The sequence below is a fragment of the Peromyscus maniculatus genome, chromosome 19, assembly GCF_049852395.1.
Source record: "Peromyscus maniculatus bairdii isolate BWxNUB_F1_BW_parent chromosome 19, HU_Pman_BW_mat_3.1, whole genome shotgun sequence".
Classification (NCBI taxonomy): Eukaryota; Metazoa; Chordata; class Mammalia; order Rodentia; family Cricetidae; genus Peromyscus; species Peromyscus maniculatus.
This window is the reverse complement of record NC_134870.1, coordinates 25,199,503-25,221,067: the sequence shown is the minus strand read 5'-3', so window position 1 is coordinate 25,221,067 and position 21,565 is coordinate 25,199,503. Positions and strand designations below refer to the sequence as shown.

The window sequence follows — 21,565 nt, the reverse complement described above, 5'->3', positions numbered from 1 at the left end:
GTGCTTCTTCCTTATTCCCTGCCACAGGTAGATGATCCTCCCACTTCGGAGAAGCCAGAAGACTCAGGCATTTTCTCTTAGCAGGGATTGTCAGGGATGTCATAGAACTTAATTGTCTGGAAACGCTGGGGTGAAGGACTCGAACCAGGTTTCTCCAATTCTAGATCAGTTAAGTTCTCCATTAAGTTCGCTCGCTGAAGTTGGGATTTGAGTTGAAAAATAAAAAAGTCCAGATCATTGGCTTTTAGCTGCCAAAGGACATGCCAGTTCATCAGCCCTCAGCTGGGATCACTGTCCTCTATGCCCTGGCCGCAAATGAGGTTAAAACTGCTTCAGAAGCATCCGTGAGGATCTACAGGTAGAACTGTTTCTGCAGAAAACAGGTCCTGATCAACCCTTGCCTTTCCCTGCCCCCCTTCCCCAATAAGGTCTCTTATATTCCAAGCTGGCCTCAAATTCACTCTTCACTCTAAACCAAGGAGGACCTTGAACATGGGATCCTCTTGCTTCTACCTCTGAGCTTGGTTTATGCGGATTTGGAGGATTGAACCCAGGGCTTCATGTATTGTAAGCAATGCATGGCTTGGTTTTTCAAGACAGGGTTTCTCTGTATAGCCCTGGCTATCCCAGATCTCACTTTGTAGACCAGGCTGGCCTCTAACTCATTGAGATCCACCTGCCTCTGCCTCCCAAGTGCTGGGATTAAAGGCACACACTCTTATCAACTGAGCTACAATCCCTAGCCCAGCTGCTCACAAATTAAACTCACTTCTCTGACAGTTTCATCTCTCAGGAGGTTAAAACAGCAAAGAAAAAAATCCCCACTGAAATTGTATTGTGAACAAAAAGAATTCTTTGATGCAGTGAAAGGTTGGGGAACCTTTGCAGAAACTGTGTTTGGACAGGCCAAGGGGGGTGCAGAAAGTCTCAGACTCCAGGTTTTAGGGAAAGCAGATTTTAGAAAGTCCCAGAAAAAGTAGATACGATGTCTGAACCAGATCTTTGAACAGCAGAATGACTCAGTCTGAAAACTGAACTGTGTAAATAGAGTCCAGGTGATTGCTGCAGGGCCAGAAGGAGCTGCCTGAGGTTCCCACAGGCTTGGTGGACCAGGTAGAGTTGGGGTTTCGTTGAAAAGATTAAAAACTGAAAAGGGTAGGGTATCGACAAACCTCTGAGAACCCGCCAGGAGTAGCCGGATGGGTGAGGCCAGGAGTCAGGGGCCACAATGGTGAGGAGACTTGGGGGGCTGACATTGAGAGAGGGGGTACAGGAGGCCACAGACCTCTTGTTGAGTCACATGACCCCATGTGGTGGGCGGCCATGATTCTCGTTGGCCTCTGCCTTCTCTTTCAAGGGCAGCGGGCTTCCTGCTGGAAAGAGTAGGCAACCACAGCCAGGAGGAGCTGGAGGTCAGGAGTGTGAGCAAATGAGATCATCGGAGCAAACGAGCCACTCACTGGCTTCCCCGGATTACAGTCTGAAAAATCAATGTCAACGGAAAACTGAGACCATCTTCATGAAGCCTGTGTGCGCGTGAATCTTTATGATGGATTGGGGACGGGGAGGGGGAGGGAGACCAAATCTTGCAGATCAGTTTAATGTTTGACTCCCTCCCACTTCCCTCCCCGCTTTCCTCCCACTCTCTTTATGAAAAAACCAAATATCGGTTTCATTGATCTCAATCCACACAACATGGCAACAAAATGTGAGATACCCGTGTCCAGCCACTGCTGTGATTCAAGAAGCCTCAGACCGTCTCTACAGGAGTCACCCTCAGGCACCTTCCTACGTTCAATTTCCTTTTCAGAGGAACTTGCCAGCTAAGAGATTACAGTGATAGAGCCTCCGAGGAAGTCTGCATTTCTTAAAAACGTGCTAGAAAACGTGATAGAGCCCCAGTGTAATCTAACGCACACAGCAAAGATGGTCACAGGGTAGAGTTGTAGCAGAGATTCGGAGTCAGCAGGGCCTTCACCACGGGGGATGTGCCTGTCACACTCTGTCCAGTCTGAGCTTTGAATCTTCGTTCCTTCCCTCCCTTCCTCCCTCCTCCCTTCCTCCCTCCTCCCTTCCTCCCTCCTCCCTTCCTCCCTCCCTCCCTCCCTCCCTCCCTCATTTTGGTGCTTTTATTAAGGCATGGTAACAGATACCACAGAAAGAAGTGAATAATTAGCATGTTGGATCCATGACAGAAGGAAGATCAAAAAAATCAAAGTGACGGCTGGGATGAAAAGCTCCAGGAGCAAAGAGATGGTTTACATTTTGCTATTAAAATTTAACTTTAGGCCACTGGAGAGAGGGCTTGTGAGTAATCGCAGCCGTTGCTCTCATACAGGACCAGGGTTCAGTTCCAGGTCGGCGCTTCAGTTCCTGGGGGTGGGGGAGGGTAACGCCCTCTTCTGACGTCCAGAGGCACTGCGTGCGTGTGGTACACAGACATGCATGCAGACAAAACACTCACACATAAAAATGAAAACATTTTTAGATTATTTCCTCTTTTGAGATTATACTATAATTACAGCATTCTCTCTCCCTTTCCTCCTTCTAAACCCTCCCCGCCTTGCTCCTCTTCAAATTCATGACCTCTTTTTTCATTGTCGGGGTGTGTGTGTGTGTGTGTGTGTGTGTGTGTGTGTGTGTGTGTGTATTCCTGAACACACAAGGATAGCCTGTCCGATCTGTGTAATGTTACTTACGCATGTTTTCAGGGCTGGCCGTTTGTCATTGGGTAACCAGTGATGGGTCCTTCCCTAGGAGACACTGGCTCTCAGCAGCCCTTGATTGCCTGTTTTTTGGTTTTTGTGGAGTCCACGCCTCCTGGGCTTCCTGCTCCAATCCACGGTGTGTGTGTGCTGCTGTCCTTCAGCTCCTGTTTAGGCCATCACGTGGGGGACTTTATGGGTGTGGCTTCCGATAGTTCTAGGAGACACGCTCCCAGCAAACTCCCTGGGCCTCTTGCTCCCACCGTCTTCCTGCCGCTCTTCCGCGGTGTTCCCTGAGCCTTAGAGTGGGTTGTAGTGTGGATGAGTCCCTGGGAACTGGGCTCTGCGTTTCGATTGGTTGTGGTTTTCTGTACCGGCCTCCATGTGTTGTAGAGAGAAGTGTCTTTGATGAGACGTGAGACCTACACACCTGTGGGTGTTAGGACACATCCTTAGCTGTAGTTGGGGGTTGTTCTGGCTTCCTAAAGTGGCAGTCGTCGGTTCTCCAGGAGCTGGGACTTCAAAACCCTGGGTAGTTGACTAGGTTTCCAGTACCAGACATGGCTTCTCACTTGTTTAGTGAGTCTTTTTTTTTTTTTTTTTTTTTTTTCAAGACAGGGTTTCTCTCTGTAGCCCTGGCTGTCCTGGAACTCACTTTGTAGACCAGGCTGGCCTCAAACTCACAGAGATCCACCTGCCTCTGCCTCCTGAGGGTGGGGATTAAAGGCGTGCGCCACCACCCAGCTTTGTTGAGCAGGTCTTAAGTCAATTAGAGAGCTGCTGGTGACTGCCAGGGCATGGGTGCCATTATTGTAGCTTTGGGATTTTAATGCCATGCAGGTCGTTGTTGTGGTATAATCTTTTAAAATCATTTAATTTAGAGGCCGTGTGTGGTAACATTTGCCTTTAATTCTAACACTAAGGAGGCAGAGGCAGGCAGGTCTCTTAACCAGGGCTACACAGTGAGCTTAGCCCTATCTCAAAAAATTAATTTTGCCAGTAAAATGATACAAACAACTTTTTTAGTACATATAATAATCTGTATCCATTGGTTAGAGAAAACTTAACCACCGAAGTAAGTATGTGGCGTAAATATATAATATTTGTAACTTGATGTTTGCTTACATACATTTAACATTTTTTCTTTAATAAGACTAACTGAAAAGCCTTATGTTTAGTTTCTGGGTCATGTTGGGAAAACCCAGGTTCATCAGAGGATCATGTGACCAGCCTCCAGGAAGTTGACCTAAGCAAAGTCAGTTCTATAAAGTATTGCCATAAACATAGAGGTAACCTCAAGCTTAGGGACAGAGTGACCCTGTAACAGAGATGGCTGGGCCCACTGGGCTCTGAGAGATTTGACCAAGCTGGAGTCCCTGAGCGTGGATGGAGGAGCATCTCATGGAGCACCTGTGGGAAGTCTGGGCTGCAGGAGTCCCAGTGAGAACAAGCGCAGGGTCCTGTGGTACCAGGTCAGGGGTGGGAGCCTTCTCTGGGCGTTTGGTGCCCTGAGCTTCAGAAGGGCTGTGGTCATCATGGCAGAATTCAGTGCCTTCCACGTAGAGAGGGCAGACTTGGGATTGGTGGGAGAAGCCTCATGAGCGTAGACTGCAGCCCCACGTCAGAAGACTTTTCATAGCAGTTGAAGTGTGTATCTCCGGCATGCAACTGTCTTGTTTGATGGCGACCTCTCTCCTGATCTTCAAGTACTAGACATCAGGTTATCAGAGATGATACACAGGACCACCACTTAGGCATCAGGCTAGTTATCACAAACGCTGGTTCTGAGGATACAGACAGGTGGAACACACATAGAAAAGCAGAGTTTAGGGGTTGGGGATTTAGCTCAGTGGTAGAGCACTTGCCTAGCAAGCACAAGGCCCTAAGTTCAGTCCTCAGCTCCGGAAAAACAAAACAAAACAAAAAAAGCACAAACACACACACACACACACACACACACACACACACACACACACAGAAATGCAGGGTTTGGGGCTGATACCTTCTGAGACTGTAATTTAGTATCTGAAGGTAGGGTTTAGATTTTGTATTTTCAAAAAGTGCCCCAAAAGCAATGCTCCTTAGAGAAATCACTGCAACATGTCTGTTGCAGAAGAAACAGTATTTCAAATAAAAGTATCTGTGTCAGAAAATGCAAAGAATGAGAAAAGCACATCAGAGCCAGGTGGTGGGATACACCTTTAATCCCAGCACTTGGGAGGCAAAGACAGATGGATCTCTGAGTTCGAGGCCAGCCTGGGCTACAGAGCGAGTTCCAGGACAGCCAGGGCCACACAGAGAAGCCTGTCTGAAAAACAAACAAGAGAGCAAGCATGTCGGAGAGCTACACTGCATGGTGGAAGGGCACTGTAATCGGTTCAAGGATGGTGTGAGCATTGCATATTGACAAGGGTGAGTTACATCCCGAGGTGAAACGAGAGTCCCTGAACCTGTACTGATTGTAACTGAACCAGCGAAAGCAGACAGACCAGCTGTCGCAGGTACAGCGCCAACAGCCAAAGACGGAAGCCATGGCAGAGTGGGTATGTTCTCATCTGACAACACAGAATAATTAGTTAGCCAAGAACTGCCCGTGAGCACTAGAACCAGCGGTGAAAGACTAATGAGTAAGGTTGTCTTACTCTCTCCAAGTGTCTCCGCACAACGTTTGCTAATTTCTAAGGGGTAAATAATATCACAGTGGAGAAATCTGACCGGCGCTTCCATAATCAAATATTCGAAGTGAACATGACCAGCTGTGGGACTGATTGACATCTCGTGTCCTCTGATATGATGTACTGAGAAATAAACAACATGGTCTTTGTGATATTTCTGCCAACATGAATAACCTCAGTCTAATCATGAGATAAATCCAAACTGAGGGACATTGTACAAGTGGCCTGTACTCTTAAATGTCAATGTCATACAAAACAGGACTTCCAGAGCAAAGGAGACTAATAAAATATGCTACTACTATGGGCTTGGACTAGACCTGGGGTAAAAAATGTTTTTCTAAAAAGGAAATTCTTGGGGTGATTAGCAGAAACTGAACACGGTGTATCCGATCTCTGCGTCAGAGTTAGTTTCCTGACCTGGCGTCTGTACAGTCTGTCCTTCCAAAACCCATTCTGATGTGTGTAGGAGTAAGTGGGTATCATGTCTGCAGCCTGCTCCCAAATGATCGGGAAAGCTCTGTGAATGTCTAAGGAGAGAGGTCTTAGGGTACAGCTCAGTGGCAAAGGATTTGTCCAGCATGTGCAAAGGCCTGGTTTGACCCCAGCACTGAAGACAAGTGGGAGAGATGGGGGGAGGGGAGGGCAAGAAAACAGAAGCTGATGTGATCACATTAACAACGGAGTCAATGGGAGCTGTTTCTTTTATTACTATTTTAAATTTTCTTTTTATTTATTCTTTGTGTCTTTCACATCATGCATCTCCATCCCATTCATTTTCCCATCCCTTTGTTTCCTCCCTCTGCCCTTGCAACCTCCCCCACAAAATAAAATAAAATTTAAGAGAAAAAAGGGAAAACTCAGTCTCACCATGAAGCTGCAGTGTGACACAGTGAGTCACGCAGTGAACCCTCTTGTCCACACATCTTTACTTGCAAGTGTTCATTGCAGAGTCATTGGTCTGGGTCAAGGCCTCTGGTTTCTGGTACACTATTGATGCTGGGCCCTCACTGGGACTCCTCCTGGTTATCCTGCTGTTGCCCTGTGTCATGGAGATCCTGCAGCTTTGGATCTGCAGGACCGGCCCCTTCACATGCTCCAGCCATCACAGATGGGGTGGATGTTGGGATGGGCCAACTCATAACCCTGGTTCTGGGCCTGGGTAGTTGCAGTGTTGGTCAGCTGGCTAGCGCTCCCCTGTCCTCACCACCAGGGTGGGCTCTTCAGCATTGCCCTGGCTAGTTCACCCTCTGCAGGGATGGGCAAGGGGCGGGGCCGGTTCTCCTGCTTTCAGGCCCACAGCTCACTCCCTCACCAGGACCAGCAGGGCCTGTGCTACTGTGTGGCCCAGGCAAGGTACAGGGGCCACTCTCCTGAGTGCTGCAGCTGGTGAGGGGTAGGGACAGCTCTCCCACTCTTAGGACCTCAGGGCCAGCTCTCCACAGGCCACACCACCATATGGCAGATGAGGGCGGGGCCGGCTCTCCACAGGCCACACCACCATATGGCAGATGAGGGCGGGGCCAGCTCTCCACAGGCCACACCACCATATGGCAGATGAGGGTGGGGCCAGCTCTCCACAGGCCACACCACCATATGGCAGATGAGGGCAGGGCCGGCTCTCCACAGGCCACACCACCATATGGCAGATGAGGGCGGGGCCAGCTCTCCACAGGCCACATCACCATATGGCAGATGAGGGCGGGGCCGGCTCTCCACAGGCCACACCACCATATGGCAGATGAGGGCGAGGCCGGCTCTCCCATGCTTCCTTCTGTCAGTCAGCTCTGCTGTGCTGCCCTGGCGAGGTACAAAGCCCACTCTCCTGAGTGCCGCAGCTGGTGAAAGGGAGGATCAGCGCCCTCACCCCCCACAGGTGGGGGGTGGGGGTGTGGATGGGAAGTTTCTCTGTAAACTATTTTTCGGAGCTGAGTGTGGTGGCTCATGCTTTTAATCCCAGCACCCAGGAGGCAGAGGTAGGCGGATCTCTGTGAGTTCGAGGCTAGCCCGGTCTACAAAGCAAGATCCAGGATGGCCAAAGCTGTTACAAATCCTGTCTCAAAAATTAAAAAAAAAAAAAAAAAAATGGAATTACTTTTCTGTTTGTTGCTGTTGTTTTGAAATGGGGTCTTGAACCCATGAGTTCAAAGGACTCTTGTCCATAACCCCTGAGTTCTAGGATCATAGTACATGCCACTGTGCATGGCTTATTTTTCTGTAATTTGCAGCGCCTTATCAGAAACGACATACAAAAAGAGATGTCCCAGGTGACTGTATCTTGTGTGATTGATTGCACACCTAACTTGTCCCTAACTGGCCTGCATGGCTCCTTCCTGCTCCCCACATTTACAGGATTGCACACATGGCAAACGGTACTTCACAGATGCTCAGGCCACGGATCAGGATTAGGCCGGGTGAGGACACCAGAGAAAGAACCTTACTGTCTGCAGGAAAATGAATGCACAGTTCCATCAGGCAAAACCATGCAGGCTCCAGACTGGGACAACCTCCTCAGATGTTTGCCCTGCTATATGACATCTCCAGACTCTAGAATACAGTGGAAAGAAGAAATGTTTGCCCTGCTTCAGGCCCCATAAGACAGCATATTTCTCTGGTGTGTGCCAAGTGCTCTGTGGACATGCCTAGAGCCCTGGTGTGTACTCAGTGCCCTGTGGACATGCCTAGAGCCCTGGTGTGTACTCAGTGCCCTGTGGACATGCCCAGAGCCCTGGCATGTGCCAAGTGCCCTGTGGACATGCCTAGAGCCCTGGTGTGTACTCAGTGCCCTGTGGACATGCCCAGAGCCCTGGCTTGTGCCTGGTGCCCTGTGAATATGCCCAAAACCTGGTGTATACCCAGTGCCCTGAGGACATGCCAAGAGCCTTGGTGTGTGCCTGGTGCCCTATGGACATGCCCAGAGCCCTGGCGTGTACTCAGTGCCCTGTGGACATGCCTAGAGCCCTGGTGTGTACCCGGTGCCCTGTGGACATGCCCAGAGCCCTTGTGTGTACCCGGTGCCCTGTGGACATGCCCATGCTCCATCTGGGAATCCAGTAGCTGTAAGCTCTGCTCCAGGCTCTACCTGAGCATTTTCTGGCCCCATCCATTGTCAGCCTCCCCCACTTCCCATCCCAGACTTCTGCCTCCTCCACCTTTTCTCTCTTTGCAGAGTCACACCCACTTTCAGATTACCTGAGCAGCGTTTCTGTGCATCCCCACACGGTGGCCTGGAGACCAGTGTGGTGGTGCAGAAGCCCGCACTCACCAGGGCCCACGTGTGCCCCAGTGCTCTACTGGGACCTCCTTGAAACTGCTAATCTCTGAAGGAGCCCACATTTTCATGTTTTACTTGGGCCTGAAAATTATGCCGCTAGTCCTGAAGGTCAAGGCCTAAGAAGACCTGTGTCAGGCAGTATTCTCACAGGGTCTCTGGCCCTGCCCGGCTGCTGCCCTTCAAGTCAGGGATAACCAGCCACTTGCTCAGCTGAGCTGAAATATGAACGATGGCCCGTGACAAATTGACATATTGCTGCCACCTGACCCAAACTGTTTGGTCTTTGCCAATGCAATCACTTCCAGTTCTGAGATCCACCCTGCTCCCTATCTGTCCCACTTAAAATTTACAGAGCAGCAGCTGCTACCGGCCCTCTACACAGCCGGCTGAATCACTGGTGAGCATCCCAACAACCCAAATGCTAATGGTGTTTGTTCAGCTCAGCCACAGCGTAGACGAGCTCCTTCTCAGTGTCCTTCCGTTGTCTTTGAGTGCCCTGGTGTCCTGGCATCACTAAAGGGCAAGGAAGGCTTCTAACTTCTTACCACCCTCAGATCCCCTTTGGAGAATGCCACCTTCCAGCCACCAGGACTGGCCTTCTCCAGGCTCAGGCAGAACTCTGGTCCAGAGCCCATGGGATGAGCGGGATGGAGCTGGCATGGATGCAGCTGTGCTCTCAAGGATTTGGTCAGGTCTCCTTGTGAAGCAAGTCCACTGTGATCATAGACTTGGTACAACACATTATTTAGTACCGTGGTGTTCATGTGTCATTGTCTCTTTAAAATGAGGTTAGGCCCAGTTCTGATTCCAGGTGAGGAAACGATCAAGGGACCAATCCAGGTCGTCAGCCACTGTTAACACATCCGCTCTGATCTTCCTCCAGGCCTTGGCCCTTGCGTATCCGTAGAGCTTAGTCTGAGCTACAGGCGTCTCCCCCAGAGCACACAGAGCTCTGAACGTTGAGGACCCATGGCTGGGTTACCTGGAGAGAAGGTCTGTTCTGGAGCAGCGTAATGTCTGCTCGGGGCTGACTGCAGAAGGCCATTCTCCTGCTGTCTGTACAGCTGTCCCACTGTCTGTCTGTCCCTGCATGCACAGCCTGAAGCCACCTGAAATCTCAGGCCCATCCTTCTCCCTTCTCGCTTCCTCAGCCCTCTGCCTGGAAAGCACCAACATCCCATTCTAGGGAGTGTTTTGTGGAGCCCTGAGGGCATGAGATCCCGGGGTGGGGGCCCGGAGTTAGTGCAGACACCTTATTTCATGTGGAGATGGGAAGGCTGGGCAGCACACAGGCCCAGGCTGCCCATGCGGCGTCCTGCCACAGGCATGCGTGACTGACTGCCTGCGGCCCTGCTGCCCACTCGAGAAGTCCTCCAGCTTCCTCTTCCTCTCTGGTTTTCATCTCTGTGTCTGGAGTCTACATGGGCTTTGCTCCCTGGGGAGGGTGGGCTGGGGTCGGCTCGACTGTAGTGGTTCCTGGTTTACGGCGCCTGCCTGAGGAGTGGATTCTTCGTTCTGCGTCCAGTGTGACGTGGAAGGGCTCTGATGTTTAACCCTGCTTGATCTGCTAAGACCCTAACAGTGGGTCCTGTAGTAGATTTTGCTTGCTCTCTTCAGAGGGCCCACGGGGATGGGGCACCTCCGAGGTGCTTTCTAGGGCTGGTACATTGTCGGGCCTCGAAGCCCCCCCCTTCTTTGGGAGGCAGCACTTGATGGCAGTGAATTTCCCAGCATGGCAGCCTCCCCTTCATAGACCCTGTGGGTGTGGGTGAGTGTTCCTTAGCCACATGATGACAGAAATGGCCCTAATTAGCTCACACATTGATGAAGCAGCTGCCTGTCTCAAGTAGGGGGAATGGAGGCCCGGAAGAAGCTCCGCCCCAGCCCCCAACACAGACTGCCTGCCTGTCTGGAAGGGAACTGTCAGCCTGCCATCTCCTGGGACAACTCCATTGCTCTCTAGGCTGCTCCCTCTGCACAAGGGCGGAGCTGTCATGGGACCGGCCAGCACGCTCCATACGTGCTTTCTGCTGGGAGGATGCTAGAAGAGAGGGATGCCAGAAAACTGTGTGCTAGCTCTGCCCTCAGCCTTGGGGCAGAAGGGCCAGGCCGTTTGGGGGGATGACGGGACCCCTAGCGTTCCAGCTTTGGGGTTACTGGTTGTGTGCTGGGCCTCTTTTTTTTTTTAAGATTTACATATTGATTTAGTGTGCACTGACTGGTGTTTTGACTCTCCCTATGTTGTGTGAAGGAGTGGGATCCCCTGGAACCGGAGTTACAGACAGTTGTGAGCTGCCATGTGGGTGCTGGGACTTCAACCCGGGTCCTCTGGAAGAGCACCCAGTGATGCTGGGTCTCCTTTGAGGGCAGCAGTGTGGTGTACCAATTTTCCTCCTTTCTCTGGACTTCGGAGCAGGACAGACGCTGACTGCTTCCAACTTGTCCTTTCTTCTTTGTGCCCCATCACTGTTGGGGACACTGTGGGGACACTGTGGGGCTGCCTGGCTAGGAAGTCAGAGTTTGGGAGTGGCGGGTGCTTTGGAGGTTCCGGGGTCCGTGTTCCCCGTGATGAACTTAAGCCAGCCAGAGCCTCCTGGAGATGTGGGTTCCCCTTAATGGGCTGCCTGGGTGTGTGCGCCTCTCTGACCTTTGACCTGACACTTGTATTCTCGGGGGAGTCCTGCATGAGCCTCCGAGTGGGAGAACCTTGAGCTTGCCTAGGGACCTGACCATATAGGCTTCTGTGCTTGGCCCATGCTCTGTAATTGGTCATTAATGTGATCTTAGAAACCAAAGGACCCTGATGCATGTGTGCAATCCTGGCATTCAAGAGCCTGAGGCAGGAGAATTGCAGTGGAGTTGAGGTTAGCTTGGGCTACAGCAAGACACTGCCTCAAACCAAAACCATAAAAGAAAGCAAGGGATGTGCCAGGTATGGTGGCACACGCCTTTAATCCCAGCACTTGGGAGACAGAGGCAGGCGGATCTCTGTGAGTTCAAGGCCAGCCTGATCTATGTAGTGAGTACCAGGACAGTTGGAGCTCTGTAAAGAGACCCTGCCTTGAAAAGAAGGGGAAAATGTGAAAGAATGTCATTATCTGGGTTTCCCAGCATGCCCCCCTGCCTGGTACCCTTCTTATATCCAGGAGGACTGGGATTGAAATATTTTTTAGGGATTTATTTATTTTTATTTTCTGTGTATGTGTGACTGTCTGTGTGTATATATGTTCACAACATGTACACACAGTCCCTGGAGACGAGAAACTGCAGGGTCCCCTGAACCTGAAGCTACAGGCAAGCGTGAATTGCTCGGTAGGTGCTGGGAACCAAGCCTGGCGTCTCTGCCAGAGAAATGGGTGCTGAGCCAGCTCCTCACCCCAGGAAGGGAGAGGGTGGTTTGAATGGCCTCCCAGATTCTCAGCTCAGCATGGGATTGAGTGAGGGTTGCCTCGCTGTGTTGGGTCTGTCCTGTTTATCAGCTCCCTGTGTGTTAGGTGCCATAGTGTGGCAGGCTCTGTGCTGAGCATGGAGGATCTGGGGACAGAGACGGCCGCGGTAACTGCTTTGGTGGAGTCTGCTGTGGAACTACACTGAGATCTGCTTTGCATTCGGAGGCTCTGGTCTCTCTGGCTTTGCTTCCTCCCAGGTGGTGTTCTAGCAGATTCTGAGTGCTGAATGGGTAGAAGGTGGGCTCCTGGGCCTGGCCTCCAGCTCTGTGCCTAGAAAGCAGAGCTAGTACTAGTTCACCCTAGTAGGTGGCTGTCTGGGTCATGGGAGACGGAGCTCCCAACCCTGGCTTCAGTGGGGACAAGGAATAGCACTTCTGGGTGCTATTTCCGTTTCAGAATGGCCTGATGGTGGGAGACATGATTTCTCTCTAGAACACCTAGTCTGTTGGCTTCTGGGGAGCAGCAGGCTGGCATGTGGTCCTTGGCCTCTCATCTCTGCCATAGCCCATTGTACCCAGGTGGGTCTGCACACAATCATCTCCTTTTCCCAGCTGAGTAATACTTGTCCAGGATAAGAGCCATGCCTTGTGTTCCTTGACACTCCCAAGGGAGGTTGGGGTGGTATTAGCCCCTAGGTCTCTCCCTGGATCCTGGACCTCGTAAAGTAGCCCGGTTTCTTGTTGTTTTGTCTTGGTTTGGTTTGAGTTTGGGTTTTGGGTTTTTTTCAGTACAGGGTTTCTCTATGTCCTGGAACTCACTCTGTAGACCAGGCTGGTCTCAAACTCAGAGGTCCACCTGCCTCTGTCTCCTGAGTGCAGGGGGAAAAGGCGTGAGCCACCACCGCCCGGCCCAGAATCACAGTTTCTTCTTCTCCCCACAGTAATCCGAAGGTCCAGGTGGAAGCCATTGAAGGCGGAGCTCTACAGAAACTGCTGGTCATCCTGGCCACAGAGCAGCCTCTCACAGCCAAGAAGAAGGCAAGTCTCTGGCCCTTACTCCCCCACCCCCCCCACACACACACCCCAGTGTCTGGTGCACCTGCAGGACCCGAAGGGGAAAGACTCCTTCCCACTTAGGCCATACATGGGGCCTGAGCACTGTCCACCGGTGTCACGGAGAGCTCACCCCAGCTAAAGCTGATGGCAGTGTCATCTGGAGACCCGGGCACAGTGTGGCACGCATGCACACAGAGTCCCCTGAACCATGCTGTTTTATCGTTTGTTTGCCTGCTCAGTTTTGTTAAAGTCCCCTGGCTTCCATTACCCTGGGTTCTGGGGTGCAGATGGACCAAGGGAATAAAGAGTCCAGGAAGAATGGAGGCCGGGCTGGATCCTTAGAGTTGGTGCGGGTCTGTGTGGCTCTCACTTATCCCGGCCTGTGCCTCCCAGGTCCTGTTTGCTCTGTGTTCTCTGCTGCGCCACTTCCCCTATGCCCAGCAGCAGTTCCTGAAGCTGGGGGGGCTGCAGGTCCTCAGGAGCCTCGTGCAAGAGGAGACGGCGAAGGTCCTGGCCGTGCGTGTGGTCACCCTGCTCTATGACCTGGTCACCGAGAAGGTGGGTGCCCGCACCCGCTTTGCCCTCCCCTTTGCTCTGCTCTGTGCTCGCCTCTGGTGGTTGGACCAAAGCGTCCTCCCAGATGCTGCTCTCCAGCCGAGTGGATGGACAGATGAATGGATGGGTAGCAAAGACGTGTATCAGAGGATGTCATCTGAGACATGACACCTCAGCTGGATCCCGAGGGCTGGGAGGGAGGAAGGGAGGGAGGGAGGGAGGGAGGGAGGGAGGGAAGGAGGGAGGGAGGGAGGGAGGGAGGAGGAGGTGCTAGCGATGGTCGGTGCCAAGTGTGCAGGCATTAGGAGGAAGGCTGAGGAGGAATGCAGCAGCAGAGCTTGGGAGCCATGCAGCAGCCAGGAGACCAGAGCTAGGCTGCGCTGCTGCTAACTCTAGGATTCTGGAAACCTCGACATACTTCCTCTGGGAGCTTTGGCTCTGAGCAAGGGCTCAGGATGGACCCCAATGGTTTGTTACCTGGGGGAGACTTGGTGCCCAGTCCACTTGGGTTTTTGCAAGCCTAAGAGGCATCTTGAGAAGAGAGAAGTTGGCCTGGATTCTTAGCCTCTGCAGTGGGATCTCTGTTTAGCCTCTGTGCCCATTGCTGACTGGTGGGACAGGGCTGGCTAGTCCTGGGCTTGATGAACACCATTGGGAGCTGCAGGCCTTCCCATCCCACCCAGCTTTCCTCGAAGCGGGGAATCTCGTCCTCTCTTCCCCTTTCTCTCTTCCTCTTCCTCTCTCTCTTCCCTTTTCTCTCTTCCTCTTCCTCTCTCTCTTCTCTTTTCTCTCTTCCTCTTCCTCTCTCTCTTCCCTTTTCTCTCTTCCTCTTCCTCTCTCTCTTCCCTTTTCTCTCTTCCTCTTCCTCTCTCTCTTCCCTTTTCTCTCTTCCTCTTCCTCTCTCTCTTCTCTTTTCTCTCTTCCTCTTCCTCTCTCTCTTCCCTTTTCTCTCTTCCTCTTCCTCTCTCTCCCCTTCTCTCTCTCCCTCCTCTCCTTCTCTACTTGTCTCATTTCTCAGTGTGTGTGTGTTTCTGTCCATCGAAGCTGCTGGAATCTAGTTTCTTAGTTCTGTGCTGCTCAGAGCCAGGTATAAGGCTTTTCATTTGCATCCTGAGGAGGGCCAGCAGGCCCAGAGGAGAACTTGCACATTGACATTGCCAGGGAGGAACAGACCTCTTTCCTCTGGGGTCTCCTCTGTAAATGCTGTGGATTCAGCTATTCTTCTCCAGGGAGGACAGTGGTGACTTTGAGCCAGGGGACTTCAGAACCTCATGTAGTCCCTAAGAAAGAAAGAATTGGAGCCAGACATGGGGTGGGTATTCCAGAATGGCCTAAGAATGACATCATCTACTTGCTTGGAAGGACTACCATGTAGACCTCAAGGCCGTGGGTGGCTCAGCGGCTAGCCCAGGTTTTTCCTCCTCTGCCTCAGCATTGGGGAGCCTCTCCCGAGTGCAGCACCTTGGTGTCTGGGCTTCTGTGTGGGTGTATGCCTGCCTGAGTTGATGGTCATGGAGCTGACCCCACCTGTGGCTCCTTCCACAAGGGTTTCCTGGGTGTCCACCAGCCCAGGACTGGGCCGAGGTGCACAGAAACTCCTGCTATTTAGGAGTTGTTTAATAGTGTGGGTAGTGGTACATATATGTGCATGTAAATAATGTGTACATGTAGGTGCCATGCTATGACGTGCGTGTTGGGTTCATTTTTTCACATTCACTTCTATGTGGTTCCGGGAACTGAACTCCCGTTGCCAGGCTCCAGAGCTAGTGTCTTTACCCCCAAGGCCTCTCTCCAGCCATCTGTAGGAATTTTGATTCACTTGCTGGACGCTGGGAGCGGGGACTCGTCTCCATTTTGGTTTCTCCAGCTCCCAACACTGTGTGCTGGGGCTTTGATGAATGGATGAGTGGGCAGACAGATGGACACACACTTGGTTGAGGGAGCATGCGAAAAGCCAAGAGTGCAGTTGACTGCCCCCCTGGAGGCCCCAGGTAGCCCAGAGTCACATAGAAAGTAGCTAAGCATCTCCTAATGGGAAGAGCTGGCCCAGTGCAAGATGACCGCTGTCCGTGTTCTCTCCACCCTCCCCGGTCCTGGCTGTGCAGATGTTTGCTGAGGAGGAGGCCGAGTTGACCCAGGACTCATCTCCAGAGAAGCTTCAGCAGTACCGCCAGGTCCACCTCCTGCCGGGCTTGCGGGAACAAGGCTGGTGTGAGATCACCGCCCACCTCCTGGCACTTCCAGAGCATGATGCTCGGGAGAAGGTGCTGCAGACGCTGGGCGCCCTCCTGGCCACCTGCCGGGATCGCTACCGTCAAGACCTCCAGCTCAGCCAGACACTGGGCAGTCTTCAAGCCGAGTACCAAGCGCTGGCCTCCCTGGAACTCCAGGAGGGCGAAGATGAGGGCTACTTCCGGGAACTGCTGGCCTCCATCAACAGCTTGCTGAAGGAGCTGAGCTGAGGCTGTCACGCCGACACCAGGAGTGGACTGGGCTGGTGCCAGTGAGAGCCTGGGCGGGCTCCGCAGGGGGCATCAACCAGGAAGGAGGGCTCCTGCTGGGCACGAGCTCTATCTGGGCAGAGCTGGCATGGTTATTAAACAGAGACATGAAGCCCGTGGTCTGTCTCTCGTCTGTGCACCCCAGGCTTAGCCCTCCGGCTGGCACCCCGTTCCTGGGAGGCCTGAGGATGAGCTACTGGCGAGGGCCCCAGTGACGTGTTGGTCAGCCCAGGGCTTCCAGTAACAGGCTTCTGAAAAGAGGCCTGGTCCTAGAGTTGTCAACCTCTGGCTACTTCACTTTGAAAGTCATTTAACCTCTGAGATAAGAACCAATACCAGGGGGCTGGAGAGATGGCTCAGAGGCTAAGAGCACTGACTCTCTTCCAGAGGTCCCGAGTTCAATTCCCAGCAACCACATGGTGGCTCACAACCATCTGTAGTGAGACCTGGTGCCCTCTTCTGGCCTGCAGGCATACACATAGACAGAATACTGTATACATAAGAAATAAATAAATCTAAACACTATTAGTAACAGGGAACGTGCAGAAAGCACTGTGCCAGCACTGGACCTCAGGCTTGTCCCTTCCCTAGTCTAGCTATGAGGATGGCCTCGAGGATCATCTCACCGTACTTTTACGTGGGCCAGAGGCTACTGGCACTGGTGAGGCCTGAGAGCATCTGCACGTGGGCCTGCCCTATCGACCGGGCAGCAAGTGGGCCCATGCTGCTGAGCCCGCTTGGTGGGAAGATCCTGGGTGGCCCTCGCATGTGGGTATTGATCTGGGAGAGAAGGAATCTCGCATCAGCTCACAGTAGATGCTCAGGCAAGCCACAACTGCTGGGCTGCTAAAGAGGGCGGAGGTGTCCCTCTTGTGCCCTTACCCCTCCAGTGGCCAGGGTAAGTCTAAGGAGGGGCAAACCCAGCCTGGCAAGTCTCAACCCCCGCCCCAGAGAGGCTGAGTGCCGGGCTGGGAGCCTGCTGCAAGTTGCCATGGCAACCCCAGCTCTGGGCTTTCCTGATTTGGATTCTGGTGAGTTTGTTTTTCAGTCTTTCCCAACGCACCAAAGGCTGGCTCCTGCTAGCTCCTGAGGCCCTCCATCCCCAGAAAGGCAAGTTGGGAAGGTCACTGTTGGTTTAGGAAGCTCAGCTTCACAGACCCAGAGAAACAAGGGGTAAGTGGTGGTCTCGTTCCTTGCAGTCCCTTCCTGTGTCTTCCTCTCAGCCCTCCTCTGCCTACACTAGCCACAAAGAAGCAGTGACGGCTGGTCATCAGAGAAACAGCCGCTGCTGTGGGAATCAGAATCCAGCCTGCCAGCCACTGGACACCACTGCCTTTGGGCCTTAAAGACCCACAGCTGTGGTGTTGTATTTCCCAGAGGACGAAACAAAGACTCGGGGAGCCTGTATGTGCTGCCTGCGCTGACTGACATGTGGTCCCAGGAAGCAGGCTCAGGAGAAGGGCGATGCTGTCTTAGCCACCAGCAGGGCGTGGTTCAGAAGGGCTGTGCTGGACAGAGCCTGGCCAGGGCCAGGTCAACAGACACTTTGGAGATGTGCTCAGAGCGCCCGTGAGTGGATTTTAGAAAGGGGCACGGTCAGGAGGCTGGAACAGGGCTGGCTGAACGCAGGGAGCTGTAAAGGAGGCCCAGCCAGGCCCCTGTGGGATGGCATACACACCGAGCCCTTGAGAACTCCGCCCGCCCTGAAACAAGTGCCACCACTAAAGGCTTGACTTAGGTCCCCACTGTCCCTTCTGCTCTCGTGTGTGATGCACAGATTAGCACATCTGTACCTCCAAAGCAGCTGGGGTAGTGATTCCTGGGGGCAGGGAAATAGCTTCTGGGGACTGCAGTCAGGGCCGGGCCCAGGTCTCGGCTGTGAGCCACAGGCCTGGCAGGGGACTCCTCCACACCCCACCCAGTTAGGCTCGAAGGCATCATCGGAGGTGGGCTCAGTTTGTAGCCTGCTTGGCATCCCGCAGGTCTGACTCCCGGATTGGAGTGGGGAGCCAGGGTTCTGGCCCAGGCTTCTCCTGGGTAGGCTCCGGTCCTGTTCCCCTGGTCAGCAGTGGTTGGGTTCTCGGGTCTGTAGAAGACCCCCTCTTTGCCTTGCCTTTCAGCGCTATCCTGGGATTGGTAGCCAGGGAGCGTGGCCAGGACTCAAGGCTAGTGGATTTTACCAAGGCTGCAACCACCTACACCGAGTGCCGCTCCACCTCTGTCGCAGGCTGGGACCCCTGGAGCCGTGAGTGACTCCACCGTATCCATTCACTTGCTTCCTCATTTTTTTCACCCAAACTGTGTGGACCGATTCTGAGATGCATTGGTCATCGAAAGCCCCCCAGACATCGATGGTACGCAAGCTGGGACTTGAATAGCCCAGGTAAGGTAGAGAGGACTTGAGTCTGAGGAGGTAGGGGGCTTACTTGGGAAACCCACACTTGCAGTGGCTGGAGGAAGTGGTGAGAGAGCCTGGTTGCCTCGGGGGCAGTCACGTGGGTCACTAAGGACCAGGTGACCCAGTGCCCGGTCTCCCCGCCATGGAGCAGGCCTTCCTAACGCAGTGGGGGGCAGCCTAGCTGAGGCCCCCCTTCGCTCATTCAGGTCTTGCACACAGGTTCTGGCTCACCGCTGTGGGACGGACGGGCCTGTGCTGAGCAAGATGGAGGCAGATGAGCATGGCGGATTCAGTAGATCTGCAGGGAGCCGAGCCCTGTCAGGAGGTGAAGGGCCGGACCCACATGTGTTACAAATGCGTTAGCTGGGGATAAAACAGCCTGGTATAAATTAAATGATGCTAGCCGGTGCTGATGCACACCTTTAATCCCAGCTCTCTGCGGGAGAGGCAGGCGAGCAGAGGCAGGTGCATCTCCGTGAGTTCGAGGCCAGCCTGGTCTACAGAGTGAGTTCCAAACAGCCAGGAATACACAACAGAGAAACCCTGCCTCAAATAAAACAAAGTAAAACCCTAATTAATTAACTAATTCAATGGTTATAACCTATGGTTCAATAACAAAGTAAAAAGTCAATGGTAATTTTGTAAATTAGTAAAAAACAAACAAAAACCCAAAAGAAAGAAAAAGAAGCCAATAAAACTGAAAACAAAACAGTATAGAGAAAGGTGAATGAAACTAAGAAATGGTTCTGTGGAAGACAGGAGCCACAAATCACCAATATTAGAGATGAAAGGGGCCATCACTGTGAATCCACAGCAGTGAAGGGGAGAAGCAGATGAACCACCCAGAACTCTAAATAAACACGCTGTCCAGCCCATTTCCCAGCTTGGAGGAAACAGCCGCACGTTCCTCCAAAGCATGGGCTCACTGTGCCGCTTTCCATCATTGCTCTGCAAGAAATCTCCATGAACCCGGGCTGTGAACGTCCACATCTACTTTCTTGCAGTTTCATAGGTTGTGAGTCTGACCCAGTTCTCACGGAGCAAAAATCAAGGTGTCATGTGACGCGGCGCACAGGCCTTCCCCGGCTTTGGAGCCACAGGAAGCTGGCCAGGCTCCTACACGGCCTCACTCTGAAAACGTCTGACCCTGCCTGCCACTTTGTGGGTGCTTGCTTGTGGTTGGGTGCCAAAGCCAGGGCCTCGGAGAGCAAGGTGGGTTCAGCTTGCTTCCCATGTTCACACAATGAAGACAAGGCCCCGGAATTGCCTTATGGATGAGAACACGTAACAAAACCCAGTTGTATCGGCCTGGGTTGATTTCAGTGTCAGTTTACTGCAAACTAGAGTCACCTGAGTAGGGACCCTCACCCGAGGAACTGCCTCAATTGATTCGGGGAGACCCACCCCAAATGTGGGCGGAACGGTCTGGTAGCACCCCAGTAAAAAGGGCAGGGCAGAAAGCCAGATCCTGGCCCTTTGCTCCCGGGCCTTCCCACCCTCCACCGGGTTAATCTGCGCTGTTGCTGCTGCTGCTGCTGAGTCCATCTCTGCTACCAGAAGCATCTCCATGCTTCCATCACTGGGGACAGGGACTCTCCAGGAACCCTCCAGGTTGTTGGCACCAGATTGGAACTGCCGAGGCGCCCAGCAGTTAGCAGGTTCTCAACCCTGGGGCGTTAGGCAGCTGCTGTTGCTATTTGCAAGTGATCTGATTTAATAAGTGTGTGTGTGTGTGTGTGTGTGTGTGTGTGTGTGTGTGTGTGTGTGTGTGTGTGTACATGTACATACATCACCCTACCCATTCCATCCCTCTGGGGAGCCCTGCCACACCACCCATAACAAAAAGAAGGAACTTTCCTGACCTAGTAAGAATGTCCACATAACCCTGCACCTGCCATCCTCAGATGGAGGGAAAGACGGACTTCACCCCTCTAAGATCAACATCAAGGTCGTCTTCACAACTCCCCAGTATTGTGCTGAAGTCCTGGGCAAAACAAGGGAGGAGCAGACAGATTAGGAAGAAGAGAGTGTATGGTGTCCACAGGTGACAGATGGTCAGTGTGTGAAACCCCGCGGACTCCAGAGAAGAAGGTCTCCTGGAGTTACTACGTCTGGAAAGGACAGGGTGCAAGGTCTGCACCGTCAGTGTGTTTCTTTAGACTGGGCACAAATCATTAGATATTTAAATGGGAGGGTGGCACTTGACAGCTGCAGCAGAAACCTGATGTACAGCTTATGGCGGCCAAGGTGCAGGAATCTATGCCGGCAGCTGTAAAATTCCAAAGAAGAAAGTCACAGAAGCGGGAGACATCCCGGGCGCCCGGGTTGGAAGGCTCAGTGCAGCTGGGGTGTCGGCCTCAGCAAAGTTAATTTTATGTTTAGATGTTAGGAGTCTTGGTTGAAAATTCAAGTAGAAACACAAAGGCATTAGAATAGCTAAAATAATTTGATGAGGAGGAGGAAGGCTCACACTAGCTAATTTTAAGACTCCAAGCTCATAGGAATCAGGACCACGTGACTTTGATCAAAGAATAGACACATAGCCAGGCATAGCAATGCAGGCCTTTAATCCCAGCTCTTGGGAGGCTGAGGCAGGTGGATCTCTGTGAGTTTGAGGGTAGCCTAATCTTCATAGTGAGTTCCAGGACAGCAAGGGCTATGTGGAGACCCTGTCTCCAAAAAAGAATAGACATAGAGATCAGTAAATCAGACACCAACACAAATTTCGGGCTGACCTTCCAGTACACCTGAAGCATGGAGCCTGCCTAACCTCTAAAGCTGCCCCTTGCTTCCCTTTCTGTCTAGTGCCTTTTCTATCTTTCTGTTTTGTGTTTTTGAGACACGGTCTCCCCACGTAACCCTGGATGGCCTGGAACACACTGTAGAGCAGGCTGGACTTGAACTCACAGAGCGGCCGGTCTCTGTCTTAGCGGTGCACTTCGGCTCTGTGGCTGTGACTTGGAACTTTGAGACTTACCGGCAGAATGAGAACCTCTCATTCTCCTCCTCAGCTTCT

At 52.6% G+C, this 21,565-nt stretch overlaps 1 protein-coding gene across 2 annotated transcripts in view; it reads left to right on the top strand.

Annotated features, from left to right (window-relative positions):
* Nucleotides 1–16,263, top strand: part of Sil1 (SIL1 nucleotide exchange factor) — a 254,748-nt gene extending 238,485 nt beyond the window's left edge. For both annotated transcript variants that reach the window (XM_076554972.1, XM_076554971.1), the window contains 3 exons: nucleotides 12,981–13,077; nucleotides 13,489–13,653; nucleotides 15,756–16,263. In XM_076554972.1, coding sequence (XP_076411087.1) covers nucleotides 12,981–13,077; nucleotides 13,489–13,653; nucleotides 15,756–16,112 — 619 coding nt within the window. In that variant the 3' untranslated portion in view covers nucleotides 16,113–16,263. The remainder of the gene's footprint in view (nucleotides 1–12,980; nucleotides 13,078–13,488; nucleotides 13,654–15,755) is intronic.
* The last annotated feature ends 5,302 nt before the right edge of the window (nucleotides 16,264–21,565 follow it).